Source organism: Eumetopias jubatus, unplaced genomic scaffold, assembly GCF_037043125.1.
Source record: "Eumetopias jubatus isolate StellerSeaLion01/CBP00866 unplaced genomic scaffold, mEumJub1_p1.0 scaffold_4, whole genome shotgun sequence".
NCBI lineage: Eukaryota > Metazoa > Chordata > Mammalia > Carnivora > Otariidae > Eumetopias > Eumetopias jubatus.
This window is the reverse complement of record NW_028274810.1, coordinates 91,565,258-91,588,103: the sequence shown is the minus strand read 5'-3', so window position 1 is coordinate 91,588,103 and position 22,846 is coordinate 91,565,258. Positions and strand designations below refer to the sequence as shown.

The 22,846-nt window shown below is 53.1% G+C and overlaps 1 protein-coding gene across 4 annotated transcripts in view; it reads right to left on the bottom strand.

Moving 5' to 3' along the window:
- Window positions 1–21,469, bottom strand: part of ECE1 (endothelin converting enzyme 1) — a 59,062-nt gene extending 37,593 nt beyond the window's left edge. For 2 of the 4 annotated variants that reach the window (XR_003607228.2, XM_028090763.2), the window contains exons 1-4: window positions 21,075–21,236; window positions 20,325–20,480; window positions 13,162–13,303; window positions 8,125–8,337 (exon numbers count right to left, since the gene is read on the bottom strand). Coding sequence is in view for 3 of the 4 variants with exons in the window: in XM_028090763.2 (XP_027946564.1) it covers window positions 8,125–8,337; window positions 13,162–13,303; window positions 20,325–20,480; window positions 21,075–21,203 (640 nt within the window). In the remaining variant the exon portion in view is untranslated. Of the gene's footprint in view, window positions 1–8,124; window positions 8,338–13,161; window positions 13,304–20,324; window positions 20,481–21,074; window positions 21,237–21,384 lie in introns of those variants that run through there. The other 2 variants (XM_028090767.1, XM_028090766.2) reach the window with 2 other exon arrangements.
- Between the last annotated feature and the right edge of the window lie 1,377 nt (window positions 21,470–22,846).

Here is a 22,846-nt window from a genome sequence, read left to right as displayed (position 1 = left end):
TTGCAAAGCTACAGTAATTAAGACGTTATGGTATTGTCATAAAAACAGACACAGAGATTAATGGAATAGGATAGAAAGAAATAAACTCATGCATATATTGCTAATTAATTTATGACACAGGAGCCAAGAATATATGCCAGGGAAAGCACAGTCTCTTCTATAAGCAGCGCTGGGAAAACTGGACAGCCACACTCAAAATGAAACTGGACCACCATCTCATGCCGTGCACAAAAATGAACTCAAACTGGATTAAAGACTTGAACATCACACCTCAAGCCATAAAACTCCTAGAAGAAAACATAGGTGGTGAGCTCCCTGACACTGGTCTTGCTGATGACTTTTTGAATTTGACACCAAAAGCAAAAGCAACAGAAGCAAAAATAAACAAGTGGGACTACATCAAGCTAAAAAGCTTCTGCACAGCAAAGGAAACCATCAACAAAATGCAAAGACAACCTACCGAGTGGGAGAAAGTATTTATAAAGCATACGTCTGATAAGGGGCTAGTATCCAAAATATATAAAGAACTCATACAACTCAACAGCAAAGAAAAAAATCTAATTAAAAGATGGGCAGATGATCTGAACAGACATTTTTCCAAGGAAGACATATAGACAGCCAACAGGTACATGCAAAGATGCTCTGTATCATTAGTCATCAGGAAATGCAAACCAAAACCACAGTGAAATATCACCTCACACCTGTTAGAAAGGCTCGTATCAAAAAAGACAAGGAACAAACGTTGGCGACAATGTAGAGAAAAAGAAACGCTTGTGTAATGTTGGCGGGAATGTAAATTGCACAGCCACTATGGAAAGTGGTACGGAGGTGCCTCAAAAAATTAAAAATAGAACTACCCTATGATCCTGTAATTCCACTTCTGGGTATTTACCCAAAGAAAACAAAAACACGAACTCAAAAACATATCTGGACCCCCATATTCACTGCAGCAGTATTTACAACAGCCAAGCTATTGAACCAACCTAAGTGCCCACTGACGGAGGAATGGATAAAGAAAATGTGGTGTACACACACACACAGAGGAATATTACTTGTCCCTAAAAAGGAAAGTAATCTTGCCATTTGTAACAACATGAATGAACCTCGAAGGTATTGTGCTAAGTGAAGGAAGTTAGACAGAGAAAGACAAATACTGTATAATCTCTCTTATATGTGGAATTTAAAAAAATATATATAACAAAAACCAAGCTCACAAAGCTATAGTAAAAAAAGATTAGCGGTTGCCAGAGTTGGTGGGTAGGGGGTGAGAAAAATGGTGAGCTGTTTTTATTTCTTTAAATAAACTGAATTAAAAAAATAAAGTAAAACGGAAAAGAATTTTAGGGAGGGGGCAATAATGAAAAAGGGTTGAGAAACACCGCCCTCGATGTGGGCCTCCAGCTCCTGTCTGTGTCCTGCCCCTCCCCCTTGCTCCCGTGCTCCTGCCACTGTGTTCACCGTCCTCCTGCTGGGTGTAAACCTCCCCCCACATCCACGTGCTCTGTTCTCTCACAACTAATTCAGGTTTCTGCTCCAGTGTTCCTGCTCTGAAAGCCCATCCCTCCCAGACTGCCGTGGCCGCCGTGGCCGCTGTGGCCTCCTCCCTTCCCAGCCCGGCATCCTACTTGACTCGTTTCAAAGCCCTAACTCTGCAACCGTCTTACTTATTTGCTCGTTTATTTGTTCACTGTCTGTCTCCCCTGCTGGAATATAAGCTCCACAAGGAAAGGTTGTCTTATTCCTCACGCCATCCCAGCACCTAATGATGTCTGGCACATAGCCAGTGTACCATACATAATTGTGGAACGAAGGAATGAATGATGGAATGTTCTGGGAGCTCCACAGAGAAAGATACCCATCACATCAGACTGAGGAGGAGGCTTTGATTCAAAGTGAAATCAGCCACATACAGTTTTCTCGTGAGGAAAACCTTGGTCTCCTTGGAGACCTCCCCGCTTGCATTTACATCCCAGGAGAAGGTTCCATGGGAGCAGGCTAGGCGCCATCAACAGCACAGCTCCCAGGACTGACTGAGGCGGGGGTCACGTTTTGAATATGGTGGCACTTCCAGGGCCCCCAGGGTATGAAAATAATTTGGCAGCCCAGGGCCAGACAACAGGGCTCCCAATTGCCTGGGGTACTTCCTTCCAGAGCCCCTGAGTTCCAAAAACTTCCTCAGTCACTTCCCCAAAGTCCCAAAGAGGAAAGACAGCCTACCATCTGATCGGCCCACTTCTTCCTCTGGGAGTTTTCACTGGAACACCCTCTTCCACACCACTCTCTGGGAGGAAACAAAATCCCCAGCAGCTGGGCGGGCTGCGGGCATGGGGCTTCCTGGGAATTCTGCAGTCCCTGTGCTGCAGCAGCACCGTCTGGCCAGGAGCATGTGGGACTCCACATCAGGGCAAGACCAGCCCTTGCTCTAGATAAAACCACAGACTCGGTTCAGGCAGTCACAGGCCTCAGGAGCCCCACCCTGTGGGGGGAAGTGGTGGGGGGCCGATAAATGAGGCACCTTCTTTTGCAGAGGAACGAAAATAATGTTAAGACCATTACCATTACTGATGCCTACCGCAGGCCCAGCCCTGGCTGAGCTCTTCTCAGCACCCCACCAGCACCCCGAGGTCAGACTATCACCCCATTTCGCAGGGAAAGAAAACGAGGCCCAGGGAGAGGAGCGAACTTGCCTGGGGAGGCAAAGCTAACACGTCACATGCTGGAATTTGAACCCAAGCGCTCTCAAGGTCACACAAGTAAGTGGCTGAGGCCAGGACAGGGGCCTGAGCATTCTCTGTGCTCCTTTCCTTTCCTGCAGGCTGGCTCGGAAAACTGGAGGTAGCACTAGAGCAGACCAGCCACGCCGGAGAAGCCCTGGACACCCCCTGCCTTCCCTGGAACGGGAAAGATGGGCACACTGCTGTAGATGTGGTTCCGAACAGAAAGCATGGCAGACACGGATCTTGTCCAGAGGGTTTCCAATGTGCACGGGGAGAAGAAATGAAGCTAGACAGCAACTACTAGAAAAACCAATCAGAATAAAAGTACAAGAGATGGCACAGGGCGACATGATTAATTGCCAAGTAACTAACATGGACAAATTTAATGCTGATGGAATGATTCTGTCTTCATTTCTCCAGCAGACTGGCGCTGGGGTACAAGGAAGGGAGACCACAAATTCCTTGTGGAATCCATGATGCTCAAATTGTTATAAAAACCAGGCATTAATTTTGCATGCATTAATCTTGTACTAGAAAACATAGTAAAGGGGCGTCTGGGTGGCTCAGTCGGTTAAGTGTCTGCCTTTGGCTCAGGTCATGATCTCAGTGTCCTGGGATCGAGCCCCATGTCAGGCTCCCTGCTCTGCGGGAAGCCTGCTTCTCCCTCTCACACTCCCTCTGCTTGTGTTCCCTCTCTTGCTGTGTCTCTCTCTGTCAAATAAATAAATAAAATCTTAAAAAAAAAAAAAAGGAAAGAAAACATAGTACACAGGACAGACACATAAAATGCAACTGTAGCTCGAGCCCAGAGAAGCCCTTTGGTGGCCCCAGAGGGCATCACAGAGGAAGTAGGTTTGAGAAGAGTCCTGGAGGATCGGAAGGGGGAGAGGCAGGTAGTCTAGATGGCAGATTAGTCTGTGTTAAGAGCACGAGCTGGGAAGCCTGAGGGGAGGCCCAGCCTAGGGATGAGATGTCCAGCTGCATCCTTGCCCTGATGAAGTGAGGCCACACTCTTGTCTCCCCAAGGCCCCCGAGGCCCAAGCCGGCAACCTGGGTGAGGTAGCCCTCTGCTCGTGCAGCTGAGGTCGCGTCTCCCGGCCAGTGGGCTGCAAGGATGTGCCACAGTGGCACTTGGCAGAGTTCAATCCGCCGGCGACAGATCTGCCTGGATTTCCCCTGAGGGGGCCCCTGTGAATTCACCTTTCAGAGAAAGGAGTGGCTCGTCCGAGGCCCTGCAGCCAGCTGGTGGTAGGTAACAGCTGTTCTGCCTGGCCTGGTCACAGAGTCCTCACCAGCACTCTGAACATTCCTTCTCCTGCCAGAGAAGCCCACCCCAGGCCAGCTTGGACAGCCTGGGTAGCCCCCGGCACACTGCAACCCCCACCAGCTACAGCCTTCCCCCCTCTCCCGCGAGGCCTGCTGGCTGACTCCTGTGTTTTGGGGAAGCTGAAACAAGCCTGGCCTTGAGCCCAGGAATGCACTGGCCTGTGTTCCTGCATTTTTTTGTCACCCACTCACCTGCCTCCTGCCCCTTCAGGGGTTTCCAGGTGCCAAAGTCCCAGGTATCAAGGCCCACAGGTGAGGGGCCATTTCCAGACTAGTTCCCAGGGTGAGCCTGGCGGGGAGGGGACTCCACCATACGCCTTCTGGGGAAGCTCCTGGTCAGTGTGACCTGGGGCTGACCTCACCAACTACGTTCATCAGGCCCCGGCCAGATCCCATTTCGACTGGAGAGCTTAATCAAGCAGCTCCTGCGGAAAGGAGGTTGGCGAATCATGCTTCTGGGCCGCTCTGTGGCCTCTGCATGGTGAAGCTGACTCAGGGGAGTCGGTAGAAAAAGAGTGTAAGTTTGAGGTCCCACAGCTCTGGGGCTAAATCTCAGCTAAGTCTCATCACTTCCTTCCTGTGAGTCTTATCTGTACAATGGGGATATACATCCATGGCTCCAATAAAATAATACAAGTAAACAGCTTAGCGTGCTCATGGATATGCTCTACCTCCTTCCCTGATGACTAGGTCCACATCAGTGCCTCTATGAGAAATAAGCAATAATCAGGCTTTCTTCGACCACCTCACTAATCCTTAGAACATCCCCCTCAATGCTCTGAGTTAACTCCCACCTTAGAGACGAAGAGCTGAGGAGCCTGGGTGGTCTGTCTGCAGTCACACAGCTTGTCAGGGAGAGGGCTGGGCTGGAGCTCACTCAGTACACCGAGCAGGGTGGCTGTGCTTTGCCGAGCCCCTACTAGGTGCCAGGTTCTGTGCTAAGCACTCTGGCCTCGCACATACAGGCCGGTACTCATGGCAACCTTGCATTTGATGGCACTATTATCCCTGTTTTATAGATAATGGAACTAAGCTGGAGAGGAGCCAGGTTACTTGTCCAAGGCTACATGAGTGAGAAGCTAGCATGCCAGGGCGGCCTGACTTCAAAACCCTGCAGTCTGGCCTCCTGCTCCCACCAGACCGTGCTCCCAGGGGCAGGGGCTCCAGTGCATGGCTCTGGCTGTTCTGCACCCAGCTCAGCACAGCTCCCACCTATACCTTGACTCTCAGGGACGGGATGGATGTAAGGCCAGAGGCCAGGACTGGAGCCCACTCCTCCTGGGCCCTGCCAGCTGGCCAGCTCAGGGGGCGGGTCAGGGGGAAGGACTCAGTCCTGGCAAAGACCCAAGGTCCTAGTTGGAGCAGGATCTGGAGGCACCACACACAAGGGCCAGTCCTGGGCCTAACTGGAAAGTTAGAGGGCCTGTCTGCCTGTCTTCTCCATCCCCTCTCAGTGCTAACTGCTCCCCAGGGCTGGAGCCCCCCTCCATTCAGGACTGGTAGTGTCTCCTCAGCAGAGTCACTTAACTTCTCTGAGCCTGTTTCCTTACCTATAACATGCGAACAATAGTTCCTAAGTCCCAGGGAGGTTGTGAGGATCAAGGAGGCAGTGGATAGAAAGAGCCTGCTACAGAGCATGGCAAGTAGCAGCCACTCAACAAACATCAGTTTCTTCCCGTCTTTCCTTCAGATCCCCAGGCGCCACGCTGCCGGCAGGGTGGGCGGGGGGGCCACACGTGCCCATCTATCTCAAGGAGGTGGTGTGAGAAGGGGAAAGGACACACGGCCCGGACAGAGTCAGACAAGTCCCAGCTGTGCCACCTGCTAGCCTGTCTTGAGAACGGCTCTGGACCCCAGGGTCCTCATCTCTCAAATGGGACGAACGATACCTTCCTCGCTCCTGCCCTACAGGATCAGATAGGATGACATCCACAAAAAGCTCTGTAAACTGTGAAGTGCTGCAAAAGGTCAAAGGTGAGCAACAGCTATAACCCTCGAATGCACAGCTGCCGGCACAATACGCCAGGCCTAGGCAACGCACCTTAAATACATTTTTCCCATTTTATTTTCATAACCTGGAGGAGGCCCAGAACCCATCGTACTGATGAGAGAGGTCCTGAGGGGTCATGTCACTGACCTGAGATCACACAGTAAGTGGCAGAGGCGGGGTGTGAACCCAGGTCCCTGGTGACCGAAGGAGCGGCTCTGCCCCATCTTGTCATCCTACTTGTCATTACTCCTTTTTTCAAAATTTAATTTAATTTATTTATTTCTTAAAGATTTTATTTATTTATTTATTTGACAGAGAGCGAGACAGCGGGATAGAGAGCACAAGCAGGGGGAGTGGGAGAGGGAGAAGCAGGCTTCCCGCCGAGCAGGGAGCCCGAGGCGGGGCTCGATCCCAGCGCCCTGGGATCATGACCCGAGCCGAAGGCGGACGCCTAACCCACTGAGCCCCCCAGGCGGCCCTTGTCATCCCACTTGGACTGTCCTTCCGCTTTGGTTGTTGGTCCGCGCCAAGCCCTCGGCGGTCGTCAGGTGCTGGAGAAGGGACACCCCTGAGTCCCAGTCTGGCTACCCCAGACATATTTGCCCATGAAGCTTCTAGTTCTGAAATGAAAGGCTGTGTCCCCTTTCAAAGGTGCCTAGATAGCATAAAGCAGGCAGAGCCCTTGCTCTTCCGGACAGCCCTCCCTTGAGCTCTGGTCCTCAGGGACACTAGCCCCAGGCTAGGCTGCAGGGAAGAGAGAGCATGGTGGATGGGTCTTACCCAGCAGCCATGCCCCTCCCGCTCCTGGACCCGGGGCTGGGGTCGGAAAGGAGAGGTCGCCTAACCTGGTTTGCTCATTTCTACTGTCCTCTAAAAGACACAGTTGCCTGAAATTCGCAATTGTCAAACTGGAATCTCTTCCTGTCTCATAGGAAGGTTTCTGTCTCTTTGAGAAGATTTGTCCCCTTTGGGGTATCTTCATACATTTTACATACTTTTGGGTATCTTGCAGGTTTTTTAAAAAACTTAGTAAGGATCTGTTGAATCTAAGTTCTGCCACTGATGGCTTTTCATGATCTAGCCTCTCCCAGCGTCTAGGGTCCCAGGATGGGGCCAGGGCAGCAGGAGAGGGATGGAGAAGGTCCTGGCTGCCGAGGGGCTCAAGTCAGGACATCTATTTGTTGTGGTGGGTATTGTGAATTCACGCGGTGGACGACCCCAATGGGCAGGTGTTAATTCAACAAACAATAACCAGGGATAACCCTGCAAACAAGACAGACATGGGGCTCTAATCTAAGGATAAAACCACCAACACCAAGGTCAACTAGAGTGCCGAAGGCCTAACAAGGTGCAAAGAGAAGAACTTAGACGGTTTATCGTGCAAGTCCAATCACCGCGAGGCCATGGGATGTTCCTGCCTGCAAGGGACAACCCTCCGATAAACTTGTTACAACTTTCATCTGCTCACAACCCTAAAATCTGATCAAGTGTGCTCAGCGTTGATTCCCTTGGTTCACAACTTTCAGAGCTCACCGTCCATGCCGGGCAAAACTAGGCCACAGCTTGAAGCCGCAGCAGCAAGGACCACAGTGACCAGGGCTTAGTACCTCCCTGTGCTGCACACACCGTGCGAACCCTTTACACGCGTGCTTCACAGTTCTCAAAACTCTCAAGGTTGGGTAGTCGTAGTCCCATTGAAAAAAAATTTTTTTTAACTGACGTATAGTTGACACAGCACATTATATTAGCTTCAGGGGTACCACACGGTGCTTCCACAAGTCCAGATGCTGTGCCGTGCTCACCGCGAGTGCCACGAGCGCCTGTCACCACACAACGCAACTACAACACCACTGACTACACCCCCTAGGTCGTGCCTTGCTTCCCCGTGTATTAGTCCCATTTTTATAGAGACCGAGGCTCAGAGACAAGTAACTTACTCAGGGCCACACAATGACTGACGGGTTCACCTACTCCAAAGCCTCTGGTTTTCCCATTCTGTCAAGCGATTCCCTTCACCAGACCTGACCAGGTGGGTCCAGCTGGCTGCTCTCCTCTGTGGCTCATTCACAGGGCTCCCTGCGGGGTGCTTACCAAGGAGGTGCTTGATGATGGCTTGGTTGTGTTCCCAGAGGTTGCTGAAGGTCCCCCAGCGTGAGTGGCCATCAGGCACAGGGTTGGCTTTGATCCAGCCGCCACAGGCGTAGGTGAAGAAGTCCTGGCAGGGGTCCACCGTGGGGTCCATGGAACTCAAGATGGAGCTGGTCACTGAGACGCAGGCCTCACTTAGGCACACCGCAGGGGTTCCTGGCAGGGGTCAAGGACAAGAGGCCAGTGAAGAGCAGGGAGAAGGCTGTGGGAATATAGTATGGGTGGCCTGGGGTGCCATGCCCCTGCCCCAGCCCTGACCAAACAGATCGGGAGCTGGATGGTCGCTAGACTTCTACCGAGAAACCATTTCAGTAGATTTACCATTTCCTGGCTTGTAAAATAAGACTTCTGTTTAGCTGCCTAAAATCCTTTCTGTGGCTTGAAAAGTACCCAGAACCAAGGTGTTTCTCTTAATCAGTCCTTCCTTCCACAAATATTCACCGTTTTTTTTTTTTATTATTATTCCCTGATGCTCAACAAATTCATTCACTTGTTCATGCATTCATTCATTCAACAAAATAATAACTGAGTATCTTCCAGGTTCTTTACTGAGTGGTGACTGTGTGTATGTGTGTGTGTGGGGGGGTGAGGGATATAAAAGGCATAGTCCTTTCCTTCAAGAGCTAATAATTTAGCTGGAGAGACAGACATTTTATAAGAAAAGTTAAATAACAACTGGAGGAGAAATGTCTGTCATTCTGCAAACATAAACTGACTGTATTTAGTCCATAACAAATGGGTGATGCAGACAATTTGATGCCAGGACTTACGGCAAAGGACAGCCTATAATGAACAGAAGAAACTATAAAAAATCATTCCCTCTGAGTACAGGGCAGGAGTGTTATCTCACTGACTCTCAAAGAAATAAAAATGAAACAAACTGAACAGACCATTTTGCTTAAGCCATTTTTACATACAAGGAAACTGAGGCACAGAGAAGCTAAGGAGCTTGTTCAATGGCCAATGGGGTACGAGTCCCATCCTCTCTCCACTCTGTCTCCTATGGGCCTGGAGAGGCGCTATCCCAGTGATGACAGGCGGGCCCCGGGCAGCCCCATCTGCCGGGTGCCTCCCCGAGGAGGGATTCCGGTAGTTGGTGCAGGTGGGCAGTGGGGAGGGCTGCCAAATACTGCAAGTACCCCCCATGAATCCACTTCCTCTGAGCCAGTTCTCACAGGACATGGGGCAGAGGCAGTGAGGGCTCTTGGAAGGCCAGAGGCAAGAAGAGGGGCCGGACTCCTGTCTTGGGGTTGGTCAGTGGGCTCCAGCAAAGGAACCAAATTGCACAGCCTTGACAGGGGCCCCAGCCCAAGGTGGCGGGAGATCCAGCCTCGTGACTAGGAACGCAGGCCCAGCCAGGGCCCCGGCTGACGTAGGCAACAAGAGGGACTTGACTCACATTTGCTATCTCACTCAGGCCTCACTGCAGACATCAGATACAGGTGTGAAGCCCAGGCTAAAGATGGGGAGACGGAGGCTCTGTGCATGAACAGAGCCGGGCCACACGGCCAAGTGGGAGAGCCGAGGCTGAAGTAGCTCTGGCCTGCTGCAGCTACTCCAAGGCCGGGTTCTCCCTGTTTTCCCTCTCCCTCACTTTGCCGGTCCCATCGGGGGCTGGTGTGGCCCTTCTGGCAAGTTCAGCGTCCCTACTGCACAGGGAGGTGTGTGGCAGGGCAGGGGCTGGAGGCTCTTAGACCTGGGTTCAGATCCCAGCTTTCGGATTCCGGCTGTGGGCCTTGGGCAGGTGACCTCCTCTCCCCGAGCCTCGGTTTCCCCATCTAGAAGCGAGGAAGCACAGTGGGCCTGATGTCACAGTGATGGCGGACGCCTTCGTGGCTGGGCCCAACGTCCCCAGGCCAACCTTCAGAAAGCAGGAAAGGATGCACGGTTCTGGCAGGGGAACACGGCGCCAGCTCGGGCTGGGGTGGCCTGTGGGCTTTTTCACATTGGATGACGAGCACAACGTCTGGCAGGCTGATGAAGGGCTTAGAGGAGCCTCATGGCAGCACAAAAACCGAGGTAGCTTTGAGGGGATGACTTGTCTGGAGTGGACTGTACAACAGTCACAAATTACTGAGCTGGCAGGCTCGAAAACGGAAAGGAACTGGCAGGGCTGCGGTGCCATTTAAGCATCTCCATAGGAGCCCATCTCAAGCGGAGCTGCACGGCTCACTCTCCAACTGGGGAAACGTACCAGAATCTTCAGGGTGGGGGAAGAGAATTTCTGTGTAGCTTTAAAAAACCTATTCACTATTATGAGAGAACTTCATATTTGGGAAGGGAAAAGAATACCTATTGTTTTTATACCAAAAACTGCAGGAAGTTGGGCTTGACCAAACCCTGGCTGTTGGGAATGCCTGGAGACAGACTGCAAGAGGGTTGTGTTCAGGGAACAAGGCCTGTCAGAAACAGCGTGTGTGCGCGTGAGACAGGGAGGGATTTGGATTGATTGATTTTTGAGGTTATCATAAGGGGACTGGGATTTAAAAACAAAACAAGAAACCAGCCTCCTGAGAGGCCTGATGGGTCACTAAGCCCCCAAGCTGCTAGGTACAGGGCAAGGCACCGAGGTGGTGCTTAAGCAATGCTTGGCTGTTTAACCGCTTAGTGCTTTGTAAATCCTTTACCAGCTATTCCTGACCCAGCAGGGACTTAACACATATTTGATCAATTGCCTGTTTCCAAGCCCCCCTCATCAACATGGAGGTCAACACCTTCAAAACTCGGCCCAGGCTCCAACTCCTCAGGGAAACTTTCCCAGACCCTCATTCCTCGCTGGGCCCCTCAGTTGGCTGCCTGGCTGTGTGCTCTCTGAGGGCAGAGTATGCTGTGTCGTGGCTGTCTCCCTGTCTCCCTCCCCGACTGGAACGTGAGCTTGAGGGTAGGGCCAGCACCTTACTTGCATTTCTATTTCCTTTGCCCAGCATTGTACTTGGCACCTAGCAGCGGTCCAGTATGTGTGTGCTGAATGAATGAGTGAATGAAATGAGCTTTGTCCAGCACTTGGTCACCACCTGCAGAGGCAGAAAATATTTCTTCCTTTGAGGATGTGCATGACCAGTCGAGAAGCAGGAACAGCCAAAATCTAGCTCACAGATGCTCGTCTGCATGGTGCTGGGCCCCAACACTGAGTAAGACACTTAAGAATATTTTCTGGGAGAATCTGTGTGTTTTACTGCTGCTGTCTGTAAAGCGCCTGCAAGTCTCTGGAAAGGGGGTCAGTGGGAAAGTAGGCAAATATGTATTTAGGGGCCCAGACAATACTTTGAGACGGGTCTTTCAGAATCATCGGAGAATGTGCTTTGACTAGCCTGAGGTCTGCTCAGGTATGGCCAATGTCAGCACCTGCTGACAGTCATGAGGTTACTGTCAGTTTCTGGGGTGGCCACTGCTGTCCCAGGCCAAGGCAGCCAATGAAGACACACGGATTGGCTCAGGGCTCATGAGATCTTCGGCCCAGGGTCACCCGGGGGGGGGGGCGGGGAGAGTTCCTTTCATCCCGGTCCAGGCTAGGGAAACATCTCCTGCAGCCCAGAGGGGGCCGGGATGATAAGAGGCCAAAGGAAGGCTGCTCCCTGCGCTTCCCCACCCCCCGCTGTGGGCACGAGCACAGGATTCAGCGCTTGGGGGCTCCCTTCTGGTTTCCGGGAGCTCCCGGGGCAGGCTCAGAGCAACACTGGCTGTTGGAGCAACACTGACACAGGCGGACGTAAGGATGACTAAGGGGAGGTCCTGCCCTCTCTCCAGGCCCTCAAACTCCTTCCCCCTCCGAGTCTAGCATGGCCACCCATGCAGGCCAGCGACTTTACAGTGGGGAAGGCTCGGCGAAGCCTGGGATCATGGGAAGGGTCATAATCTCTCGGATGGGATGAGTGACCAGGTGACCGAGTTGGTGGGGTTGGACCCTGAGCAAAGGCCCCAGAGGCTGCTCCACCAGATGGGCCACCTGCCATCGGAAAGCTAGATGTTGGGGCACAAGGGTGTGAGAGATCCTGGAATTGGCCGGACCCCCCATCCTTGTTGTTTAACTTGGCTCTGCCCTTTCCAGGTCCACAAGTGCTTACTGAACATCAGCTCTACATGAGGTACTTGGCTGGATACTCCCAGCCAGACACAGACAGCCAGCCTCAGACACCAACAGCAGAACTGGCCGGGCCCCATCATACTGCTAAACAAGGCCAGACCCAGAGATGTGATTACAACGTGTACAGATGAGGCACATGGAGGCCAGCTAGGCCATGGCAAGACTGCTCTTCTGGGAGTTCTAACACACAGGGGCACCACCATGACAAAGGCATTGCAATCCAGCTGCCCCCTCCCTCGTGCACCAGCCACATAACCTTGAGCAAGTCACCTAGACTTGCGGCCTCAGCTTCCTCAGATGCAAAATGGGGTCAGAAGTAACCACACCTCATAGGGTTGCTGTGAGGAGGAAACAAGATTATGTTTGTAAAGAAGAGGTGTGGTATTTGGTCCATGGAAAGTATTAAGTAAACGGAAGCTATTATTGTTATTTTGTTGGAACTAAGGATGGTGGACGGTGCCAGACTGTGAGTCTCACCAGCTCACCTCCTCACAATAAGAGCACCCAGAGCTAAGATTCAAGAAGTCCTAGGAGGCTCCAGCTACGTGACAGACATTATCTCTAATCCTCAGGGCCAGCCCCAAATTGGGCACCATTTTCTCCATTCACAGGAGGAGAAGACAGAGGCTCTGGGAGATGAAGTGACTTGTCCGAGGTCACACAGACTATAAACTGCTGGGCCAGGGTTTGTTTGGACTCATGTCCCAAACCTCTATACCACCCACACTGTCCAGCTCCCATGTCTCAGTCCACCTCGGCACCGAGCCATCTGGACCTCGCTCTCTCCTTGGCCCTGGAGGCCAGCCCCGGCTTGAGCAGGGAAGCCCTCTGGCCCAGGTGGACAGAGCCGAGGGCAGCAGTGAGCCAAGCCCAAGACGAAACACAGAGGCACCTACTTGTCCGGTATTGAACGCCCAGTGCTGCCAAGCAGGCCACCAGTCCTGCCGCCAGAAGCGCCACCAGCACCACCAGCCGCTTCTCCACCTGGGTCCGCGCAGCCCAGCACCTCTGGCCACTCCGGGGGCTGCGGAAGTTCACCTGCAGGGAAGGGGGCAGGAGGGGTGGGGAGGACGTGAGCCCAGGGCCCCCCTTCCCCAGGAGCAAGGGGCTCCGCGGCAAGCCCAGGCCCCGGGGAGCCATCAGGGCCGCCTTCCTGCCTCAGGGGTGGTCTGGTTCCCACAGAATCGGTCCTAATCCAGGAAAGGAACTGCCACCCTGCTCAGCAGCTCGGATTAGCTCCTAAACACCAGACTCAAGCAACTCGACCCAGCCGGACTTGTGTTTTTTGTGTTACCCGATATGGGCAGAAGGGAAATAAAGAACAGCTTTTCCCTGTTTCTCCAGTAAGGAGTTCAAAAAAGAACAGGATGTTTGGACTTGCAGGCATCCAGTGAGCGTCCAGCTGGGCTGTTCTCAGAGCCCCCACACCAGCAGGCCAGGATGTTAGCCACAGCTCCTACTTCCCAAGAGTGCGGACATCCTTTGCTCATTACACCCTCACGGTCCCATGAGGGCCATGTTATTAGTTTTCTTTTACAGATGAGGAAACAAGTTCACAGAGGTGAGGCCCCTGCCTCTCGTCACACAGCTAAATGGGGAGAGCTGGGATTTGAACCCAAGTCTGTTGATTCTGGAGCCCACCAAGCGATCAGAGACGGGCGTCTGGGAGATGTCAGGGGAGATGCTATGGAGAGAGCGCTCCATTCAGGCAGGTCCTCAAAGGGAGGAAAAATGTCCCCAGCCCAACAGTCTAGCTAAACAGGAAGGGAGGCACAATGAGAGGAAGTAGAGGGCGTGGTGGGGCCCTCGGGGCTGAGGAGGGACATACTGGCCAACGGCACTTAGAGCCCTCAGCCCAGGCCTTCACACCCGAGGCCAGTTCGGGGCTCCCCTCCGTTGCAAGAGGTGCTTCCTGCAAAAGCCTGGGCCGCAGGACAGGAGGGGTCCCTGAAGGTGGGGCTCGGCTCAGTGACACTGTGGTCATGTGCCACCATGTTGGAAATACCGAGAGGAAGACAGATTCCCTTGCTTTCCGCTGCTCACAGTCCAGCAAGGAAGGCAGATAAAGAAACAGACTGGGGTGGAGGGTGGGGTGGGGTCCAGTCAGGGAAGGCTTCCTGGAGATGGGGATGCCTGCGCTGGGTCCTGAGGAACAAGTAGGAGCTGGCCAGGTGAATGGGGAAGGAAAGGGGAGAGGGGGAAAGGTCTAGATCCTAAGGGGCCCTTTAGCCCCTTTAAAGAATGTGCACTTCTTCTGGAGGCCTGGGATGACACAGATTGGACTTGCCCCTTTGGAAAGACCAAGGTGCAGGGAATAAGGCTTGTTGGGGTGTGGGCATGCAGGGTGGTGACCCACAGCTGCCAGGGGAGATGAGGAAACTCAGACTCTGACCTGCAAGTGCCCCTCCCAAAGCTGAGGGGGTGCCTGTCCCCGGGAGCCAGGTCACAGCCCTCAGGGAGCCTCACGCTGACACGTGGGGATCTGAGGTTGGTCACCTCAGGGAAGGGCGCCACGCAGCCTCATGGTCACCACCGCGTAATTTCTGGGCAGGAAATGACTAGGAATTGCAGCACCAGAGAAAGGGGAACACGAGAACTTTTTGTGGGAAAAAAAACTGTGTTCTAAAACCAACAAAAGGAGCTTGGGGCCTAGTCATATTTCCGAGGAGGGCCAGGCGGCTCCGAGACCCAAACAGCTATGTCAGGTAAAAGGAAGGCTGCCACCGCCCAAAACCCCTTTCTGAAGAATGGTTTTAAAAATGTGAGAAATGAGGCGGAAAAAAAAAAAAGTGAGCCACGAAGCTTCTAAGCATGCCACTGCCGTGGAGTTTTTAAAACTCTGGGCCGGGAGGGCCTGGTGCAGAGTCAGCCTAGGGCGGTGCTAACATGTTCCCAGTGCTGGCAGGTTTATAAAGGGCTTTTTCCTCGGCATCCATTTTCTCACACAGTTCCCCTTGGGAACTGCCTTTCGGAGGAGTCCCAGAGGATGTGAAGCAAGCACTAACATTTCCCTCTTCCTGCCACCCTGGCCCTGGCCTGCCTCACTGGCTGCCTCCTGAGGGCCCTCATGGCCCAGCACAGGGGGAGGGGGGTGACAGGGAAAGAGACGGGGGGGGGGGCTCAGTTTACGAGGCACCCCTCCGCCTGGTCCTGGCTCTCGGAAGCCAGGGAGCACAGCCGGCAGGCCTGGGGAAGCAGGCACACCTCATGGTCTGCATCTGCATCTGCAGAGGGAGCACCACCAGGGTGCGGGGAGTCAGGTGAAAGGGAGGGAAAAGGAAGGGAAGGGAGACAATGAGAGGAGGAACAGAGGGAAGGAAAAAGGAGGAATAAAGGTAGCTAACGCCCGAGTGCTTTCTACGTGCCTGGCGTCGCATTAATTCCATTTTGCTGCTGGATGATGCCATTCTATCTTCACAACGTCCTAAAGAGTAGGCACCAGTATCAGCTCCAGGAAGTGGGGGAGGAGGGGGATCAGTGAGAAAACCCATCTCTCTCCAGAACCCTCAGCCTCAGCCCCATGGCCACGCTGCCTCCAAGCAGCAGAAAGTTGAGCTGAGCCTCATTGTTTAGTGTCAAGCAAACAGTGGTGTTCAATGCAAAAGCGAATCAGAATTAAGTCCGAATTAAATTAGAAATTCAGTTCCAGGAAGAAATGGCAAACAGAATTTGAAAATGGGGTTTTTAACCTTTGTAATGTTCTTTGCTCAACTCGTGCTGACTGGCTGAGGGCCTGCTGGTTTCTTGACAAGCCTCCTCTCTGAGGGCAGAAGGAATTCAGAGGCATCCCCCTGGGGCAGGAGAAGGCCCCCCCAGAGGCCTTTCCAGGAGAAGTCATCCAATTCCTGGTGCAGCGGATGGGGCCAGGCTGCGAGGCCCTTCTCTCTGAGCCCTGTGCTCCCTGCCCTGCCTCCTTCAGAGCATCCAGCGAGCTGAGGTCACAGCAAGGGGAGGACATGGGCGCTTTCTCTTCCCTTTTGGAAACGAGAGCGTGTTGATCACCAGAGACTGGTCTGCAGTGGCTTGGAGGGTGAGAGGATTAGTGGCAGGCAGCCCACTCTGTCTCAGGAGAGGTAACTAGGAGTGGCCATCAGCCAAGGAGCAGAGCTGACGCTCAGGAGATGGAGCTGAGAATTACTGTAAACGCTCAGCTCACGGGTGGGCTTAATATCCCATTTATCTTCACGTGAGGCAGACAGAGAATGAGACCGAAGGAAAAGGATGCCCTCAAAAGAGAGCGGTGGAGCGAGAGACAAAGGAAGAGAGACATCGACAAAGCCAAAGAAAGAAAGAGAGAGAGAGAGAGAGAGAGAAACAGTTGAGCTGTCCAACCTAGGGGTTCCCAGAGCTTCCACAGCCAAGGGAACAAAGCCCTAATGAGGGATAAATATTTGGTTACAGAAGTGAGTGCTTGGCTCACCTAGGCTTACAGCAAGAACGAGTTCTGCAGGCAAGGACGGGACATGGGACACGGCTGCCTGGGGCCCAGGAGACAAGCCAGCAGGAGAAGGGGTGGGGAGCGGGGCAAAGCCTGGGGTTCAGAGGAAGCAAGGGGTCGGGAAGGGAGGCAGAGGTTCTTGCTGAGCCACCACCAGGGCCCCCAGCGACCTGGGCTGCGTAGAGAGGCAAACAGGAGTCAGTCTGGCCAAGGGTTTGGCAGGGAGCCCACCCCCTGCAACCCAAAAGCCTGGTCACCCGACGAGGGCTGGCAGGGTGACCAGGCTGCCTGCTTCAAGTCAGCCTCTCAGAGCAGACAGACCATGACAGCCCAGCCCAGGGCAGCACCCAGCTACCACGAAGGGGTTAGGTTGGGGGAGTTTCTTCCAGCAAAGGTTTTATAAGAGTGGATTTCCAGCTGAGGCCACTGGGGCCAGCCCAGAGCAAAACTATGTCTTCCTGTCCTCCCCACCTCCTCCTTGAGTCCTACCCGTCTCCCAGCCCCCCATGCCTGACTCTCTTCCAATGACCTGTAACAGCTTACACGAGTGCCCACTATGGGGGAGGGACTCCTGCCATCCACACAGGAACCAAAGTCTAGTATTTAGAAGAAGCGCTTTCCAGCTCTGTTTCCCAGAAGGAACACCCAGCTGCCCATGACATGGGAAAAGGGAGGTTAAAGGTCAGCCTTGAACTTTCAAGACCCCATGTGTTGTGTGTGTGCATGTGTGTGTGTCTGTGTGTGTTGCTGGGCCGCCTCTGGGCCTCAATCTCCCATCTTTAAAATGAGGAAGCTAGATGAGGTCTGACCATCCCAGGTCTGACCGTCTCAGATTCTAGAAGAACTAGAAAGCCAGGAGTATGATAAGGCTCAAACAGGTGGACTCCTGGTGAGCACAGAGGTCTTTTTAAAGTACTAAGTAGGCTTGTCCCTGAAATCACCCTCGAAGGACAGCCCTGTGTGTGGCATGGGGTCGGGGGATGAGAAAAATCACCAGTAAGAATGAAATATCTCAGTTTTCCTTTCTCTTGAAGAAATTGATTTTCTACAAGCAAAAGGATGAGTTTCAAAGGCTTTGGTAGCAGTCATGGCAGCCTGCTCCCCAGCTTAGGCTGCGGGTATCACTTTAGCCGATTCCCTTTGAGCCACCAAAATGGTGTGTGCTGGGGTGTGGGGTGGGGGGCAGGCAGCTGGTCTGAGCACAGCAGAGGCTCCCGAGAGCAAGGTGGTTATATTTAGGGCATCGCTGAGACCTCCCGCCTGGTGAGTCATGGTAACAATCCCAACAGCAAAGAAATCCATTTTCTGTGCACTGTGCACAAGGCTTTCACTTATACAGCCTCATTTCAATCTTTGTAACAACTGTCGATTAATAATATTAACCCCAGGGCGCCTGGGTGGCTCAGTCAGTTAAGCATCTGCCTTCGGCTCAGGTCATGATCCTGGGGTCCTGGGATCGAGTGCCGCATCGGGCTCCCTGCTCAGCGGGGAGTCTGCTTCTCCTTCTCCCTCTGCCGCTCCCCCTGCTTGTGCTCTCTCTCTCTCCCTCTCACAAATAAATAAATAAAACCTTTAAAAAATATACTAAAAAACCAACGGGCTTCAAAATCATGAAAAATCAAGTAGCTTATTTTTATACTTGCCCGTCAAAGAGGGAGATTGGGGAGGAGGGGATGGGGGACATTTTAAAAATCTTAAATTCGAAGGAGCAGTTGTGTTTCCAGCATCAGCTCATAGGAAATTATCCAAAGGGCTAAGGGATGGTCACCTACAATGCTAGTTACTGGGCCTATTGGCCAACCTTAGCATATTGAGTACATATACTTTTATATACTGGTACCGTGAAGCACTATTTTTTTTTACGTTTACTTATGTATTTATGTATTTATTTATTTATTTAGGTAACCTCTACGCCCAACATGGTGCTCAAACTCACGACTCCAAGATCAGGAGTCACATGCTCTACTGACTGAGCCAGCCAGGCACCCCGAGGCATTATAATTTTTAATGACAGCATGTTTGGGGAGTTTTTAAACAACAGGAAAAATGCTCATGAAGGGGCATTAAATGAAACAAGCATAGCACAACATTGTGTACTTAGAGTGAGCTCAATTATGTTTATAAATATACGTGTGCAAATGTGGAAAACCAGAAGGGGTTATCTCCAAGTGCTGGGATTACTATTTCTTTTTAAATCTTTTTTTTTTATACTTGACTATTTTTTCTTTCACAAATAAGCATGTAAAGTCTTTATATTGGGAGGGAAAAACTCCAATGATTAAACACAAAATTAGTAGAAAACTTGGCTTCATAAGTTGAGGTGAACAAGTTCTCGATTCAAGCATTGGCTCGTTCATACTTGCTTTGGGGAAGTCATGGTGGCTCAAGGGAAGCCGGATCGGGTACCCACAGAAATGCCCCAAGTCCTTGGGGCAACCTTTCTGGCTTTGCCTGTATAAAAAGTAGGCAATGCACCCAGTGTGGCAGATTGGTGTAGGGACAGCAACACTGCACTCCAAAACACATGATAGCTCTGTGACCTCAGGAGTGTCCCCAACCTCTCGGAGATTCAGCTTCATCATCTGTAACATAGCCATGGGGCCCTGACCTCACAGGTCATAAAAACAACAATAATCCTAGCAGGCCCCATAAGAGGCATTACATTTACTTTCTCTAAATCCCATTTTACAGACGAGGGAATTGTGCTTTCAGTGGTTAAGCAGCTCACCTAAGACCATCAGCAGAGTCAGAATTCACACTGGGGACCCCAGCTTTGGAGACTGGGCTGCTTCCACTCTGCCAGGCAGCCCCGGAGGCAGATGAACACATTTTGTGACCTGAAAAAGGCTATCCCCATGTGCGCTACTGTTATGTTATGGTGATGACAACATGGCCTATTATTTTGTTGTGAATTCTGAAATGCTTTTGTGCTGATATATTTAGAACCTTCTGTGCAAGATGACACCCAAAAGATTGCTGATTAGATTCTGTTTTGATTTGTGAAGGGAAAAGTGCCTGCCACAGAAATCTAATTTCCTGCTGGATTTAGCCTCTCAAGAAGGGTCCCAGGGAAGAGGTTCTAGACAGACTGTGCTGATCTCCCTCCCAGATTTCTAGCTCTGAGACCTAAGGCGGGTTGTATCCCCATTCAGGCCCTGTTTCCTTATCTGTAAGTGGGAACAGCAATCCCAACAGCTCATAGGCGTGGTCCTGAAAGTTAAGTGGGATGATATAGGTAACGGTGCCATATCCCAGTGGGCAGACCACTTGGAGTTGAGTTCGGATCTCCCTGGGCTACTTACCTAGCCTGGAGGAAGGACTCCATCAGTGCTGTTTTCCTTTACTGGTATTATTATTCCAGCTTCTAAGAGGTATACCTGAGTAGGGCTGGGCCTGGCAACCTGCATTTCCAAGCACCCTAAGCTTGCTCTCTGGATGAACTGTGATTTGGTGTCAGTTCACTGGGTGGCCCCAACATGTTCCCCAATGCTTCCCTTGGTCAACCTGGCAGAAGTTCTCCTGGACTGAGATGCCCTGCTCCTCTCCCTGGGCTGGTTTCTCAGGAGCTAGATCAAGGGCCTCCCTGAGCGTCCCTGACACTTCTGACTCGCTCCCACTCACCTGCCTGGGTCCAAACCCCACCACAGGGCTGAGGTCCTGTTCAACACTGTCCCAGCTCAGCCCTGCAGGGAGGGAAGAGCAGGAAGCAGCCATGCTCACTGCTCTGCCACAAAGTAGGAAGGTGGTGGGCATGTTTGAGTCCCACAGGGGCAGACCCTGGGGAGAGGAGGAATTGGGTTTCATGAGTAGGCTGCAAGGGGGCAGGGAAAGAGGGGGCCAGAAGATGGGTTCCTCCTTGCAGAAAATTCAGGTATTGGGGGAAAGTGGAAGAAGGGGGCCATGCCTACCAGACAGGGTGACCAACCAGCCTGGTTTGCCCAGCACTGAGAAGTTTCCAGGGACACAGGGCTTTCCACATTAAAACTGGGACAGTTTTAAACTCTGCCATTATTGGACAGTGTGACCCTGGGCAAGTCCCTCAGCACCCAGGGACTGCCTTTCCTGTGAAAGGTAACTGGTCCAGTTCAGTTCTACAGGGCGCTTCAACTCTGCCAAGGGGCTGTAGTCCCATCGGCAGGTGGCAGGAGGACTGAGGGACAGTCAGAGCTGGGGAGGGGACCCAGGTGGAGGGAGCCCAGTGCCTTGGAGGCACTTCTGCCCTGGAAAGGCATCTTCCCCCAAGGAGCCCAGAGCTGCCCTGAGCCGTGCCAGCCTGGCACGGCCCCCTCTCGGGCTGGCAGGGTGGGGGCGGGGGAGGAGCAGCGCGCATGCCCGGCTGCCTGGGGGCTCGCAGCCGGCCAGGGCTCCTACCTGCAAGCCGTTTGGGTACACTTCACCCTCGGACAGCGAGTCCACCAGGTCCTCCTCGTCCAGCGTGGCCCGCTTGTAGGTCGACATCTGCAAAGCCAAGTGGAGCACGGACTCCCTCAGCGCCTCCATGGCTCTCGGGCGAATGGGGAGAATGGGGAAGCGGCCCCGGCGCCGCCGCGCGCCCCGCCCCGCCCGGGACACCGAGACCGGCCCACGGACCGGCCTGCGGCAGGGGAGGGGGGGTCCCGCCTTCCTCCGCCCCCTCCCCTCCCCCCCCCCGCCATCCCGCTTATGCAACGCGACGCCTCACCCCCAGCGCCCGCAGCGCGGCCGCCACCCGCTCCGCATGCTGCGTCCCGCGACGCCTGGTCCCCACCGCCACTGCGGCCCGCGGCGCGACAGGCTGGCCGGGGCGGGCCGGACAACGCGCCACCTTCGCGGGCGGGGCCTGACCGGCGCGCGGTTGCCGGTTCCCTCCATGGCCCCACCGCCGAGACCCGACCCCGGGGTAGGTGGAGGCCCCCCACGGTGAGCCCCTAGCCGGCGGGAGGGGGTCTCGCAGCAGCCCCTCCTCCTGGGAAGCTCCACGTCTCCCTTCAGTTAGGGGGTTGGCAGATACCAGGAGTCAAGGATTAGGAAGATGCCCCTAATTTGGACCGCAACTGTCAAGAGAGAGGTTCCACCTGCCAGTGGCCCTTAGGTGCCTCGAGTAAGCCTCCCCATCGGAGCTAGAAAGATGGGGGGGAGGTGGAATAAAAAAGGCAGGTGTCTCTGTCTCCCCTCTCATTTCCCTCTTCCTCTAGCTCAGGGATTTTAAGCCAGAGAATTTCAGAAAATTCCAACGGCTTAGGGCTAGTCAAGAACCAGGAAGGTGACCCATCCCTCCACCTTCAGTCTCAGGAGGCAAGAGTCTCAAGCAGGTGCTCAGGTAGGAACTCTAGGTACCCAGCGCTCTGCCTCCCACCTCGGAGAAGTCTAACCCAGAAGTTTCCCGAAGGACCCTCCACTTCCAGTGAGACCTGGAATCCCCCTCATTTATACATTTTTCAGCTTCCCACAGTGCACGTCTGTTCATTCCCATATTTGGTTCCCATGGCCACACACGTGTGTGCAGGAACTGGCTCAGAGGGGTGGGGTGACTGCCTGGGGTCACAGCAACAGCTCCTGGAGGCCTCCTTGCTTCTACCCTGGCCCTCTCAGCCCTTTACCAGTCTGCCCACCGCCCCTGCCTACCCTCACCTCGTGCCGCTCCCCACCTCACTCACTCAGGCCCCAACTTCTTCGGCCTTCACTCAGTTCCTCAGATTCTCAAGTTTCTCCCCTCCCTCAAGATCTTTACAGCTACTATCCCCTCTATCTGGAACATTCTTTCCTCGTCTCTACTCCTCCCATGGCCAGTTCCGGCTTCAGACCTCAGCTTAAATCGTCACCTCCTCCGGCGTCCTGACCACTCTAAGGAGCCCCTCAAATATTCTGTTACACACCCCATTTTTCCCCTTTAGGGTATTTACCGCAGCCTGTTGTTACTACTTTATTTTACCTTGATCTCACCCCTCCCACCCCGCAAGCATTATGAACTTTACCGGCACAGAATCCCCATCACCTCGCATACTATTGGTGCTCAATAGTTCAATCAATGGTGGAACAAGAGGAGGGGACGTGAAAATTACTCTGGGGCAGTGCCCTTAAGTCCTTGACAATCTAATTTTGCAATGCCCAAGGACAAAGGAAACATATTGAACAGGCACAGGCCTGGGGGAGGTGGGGCGCTT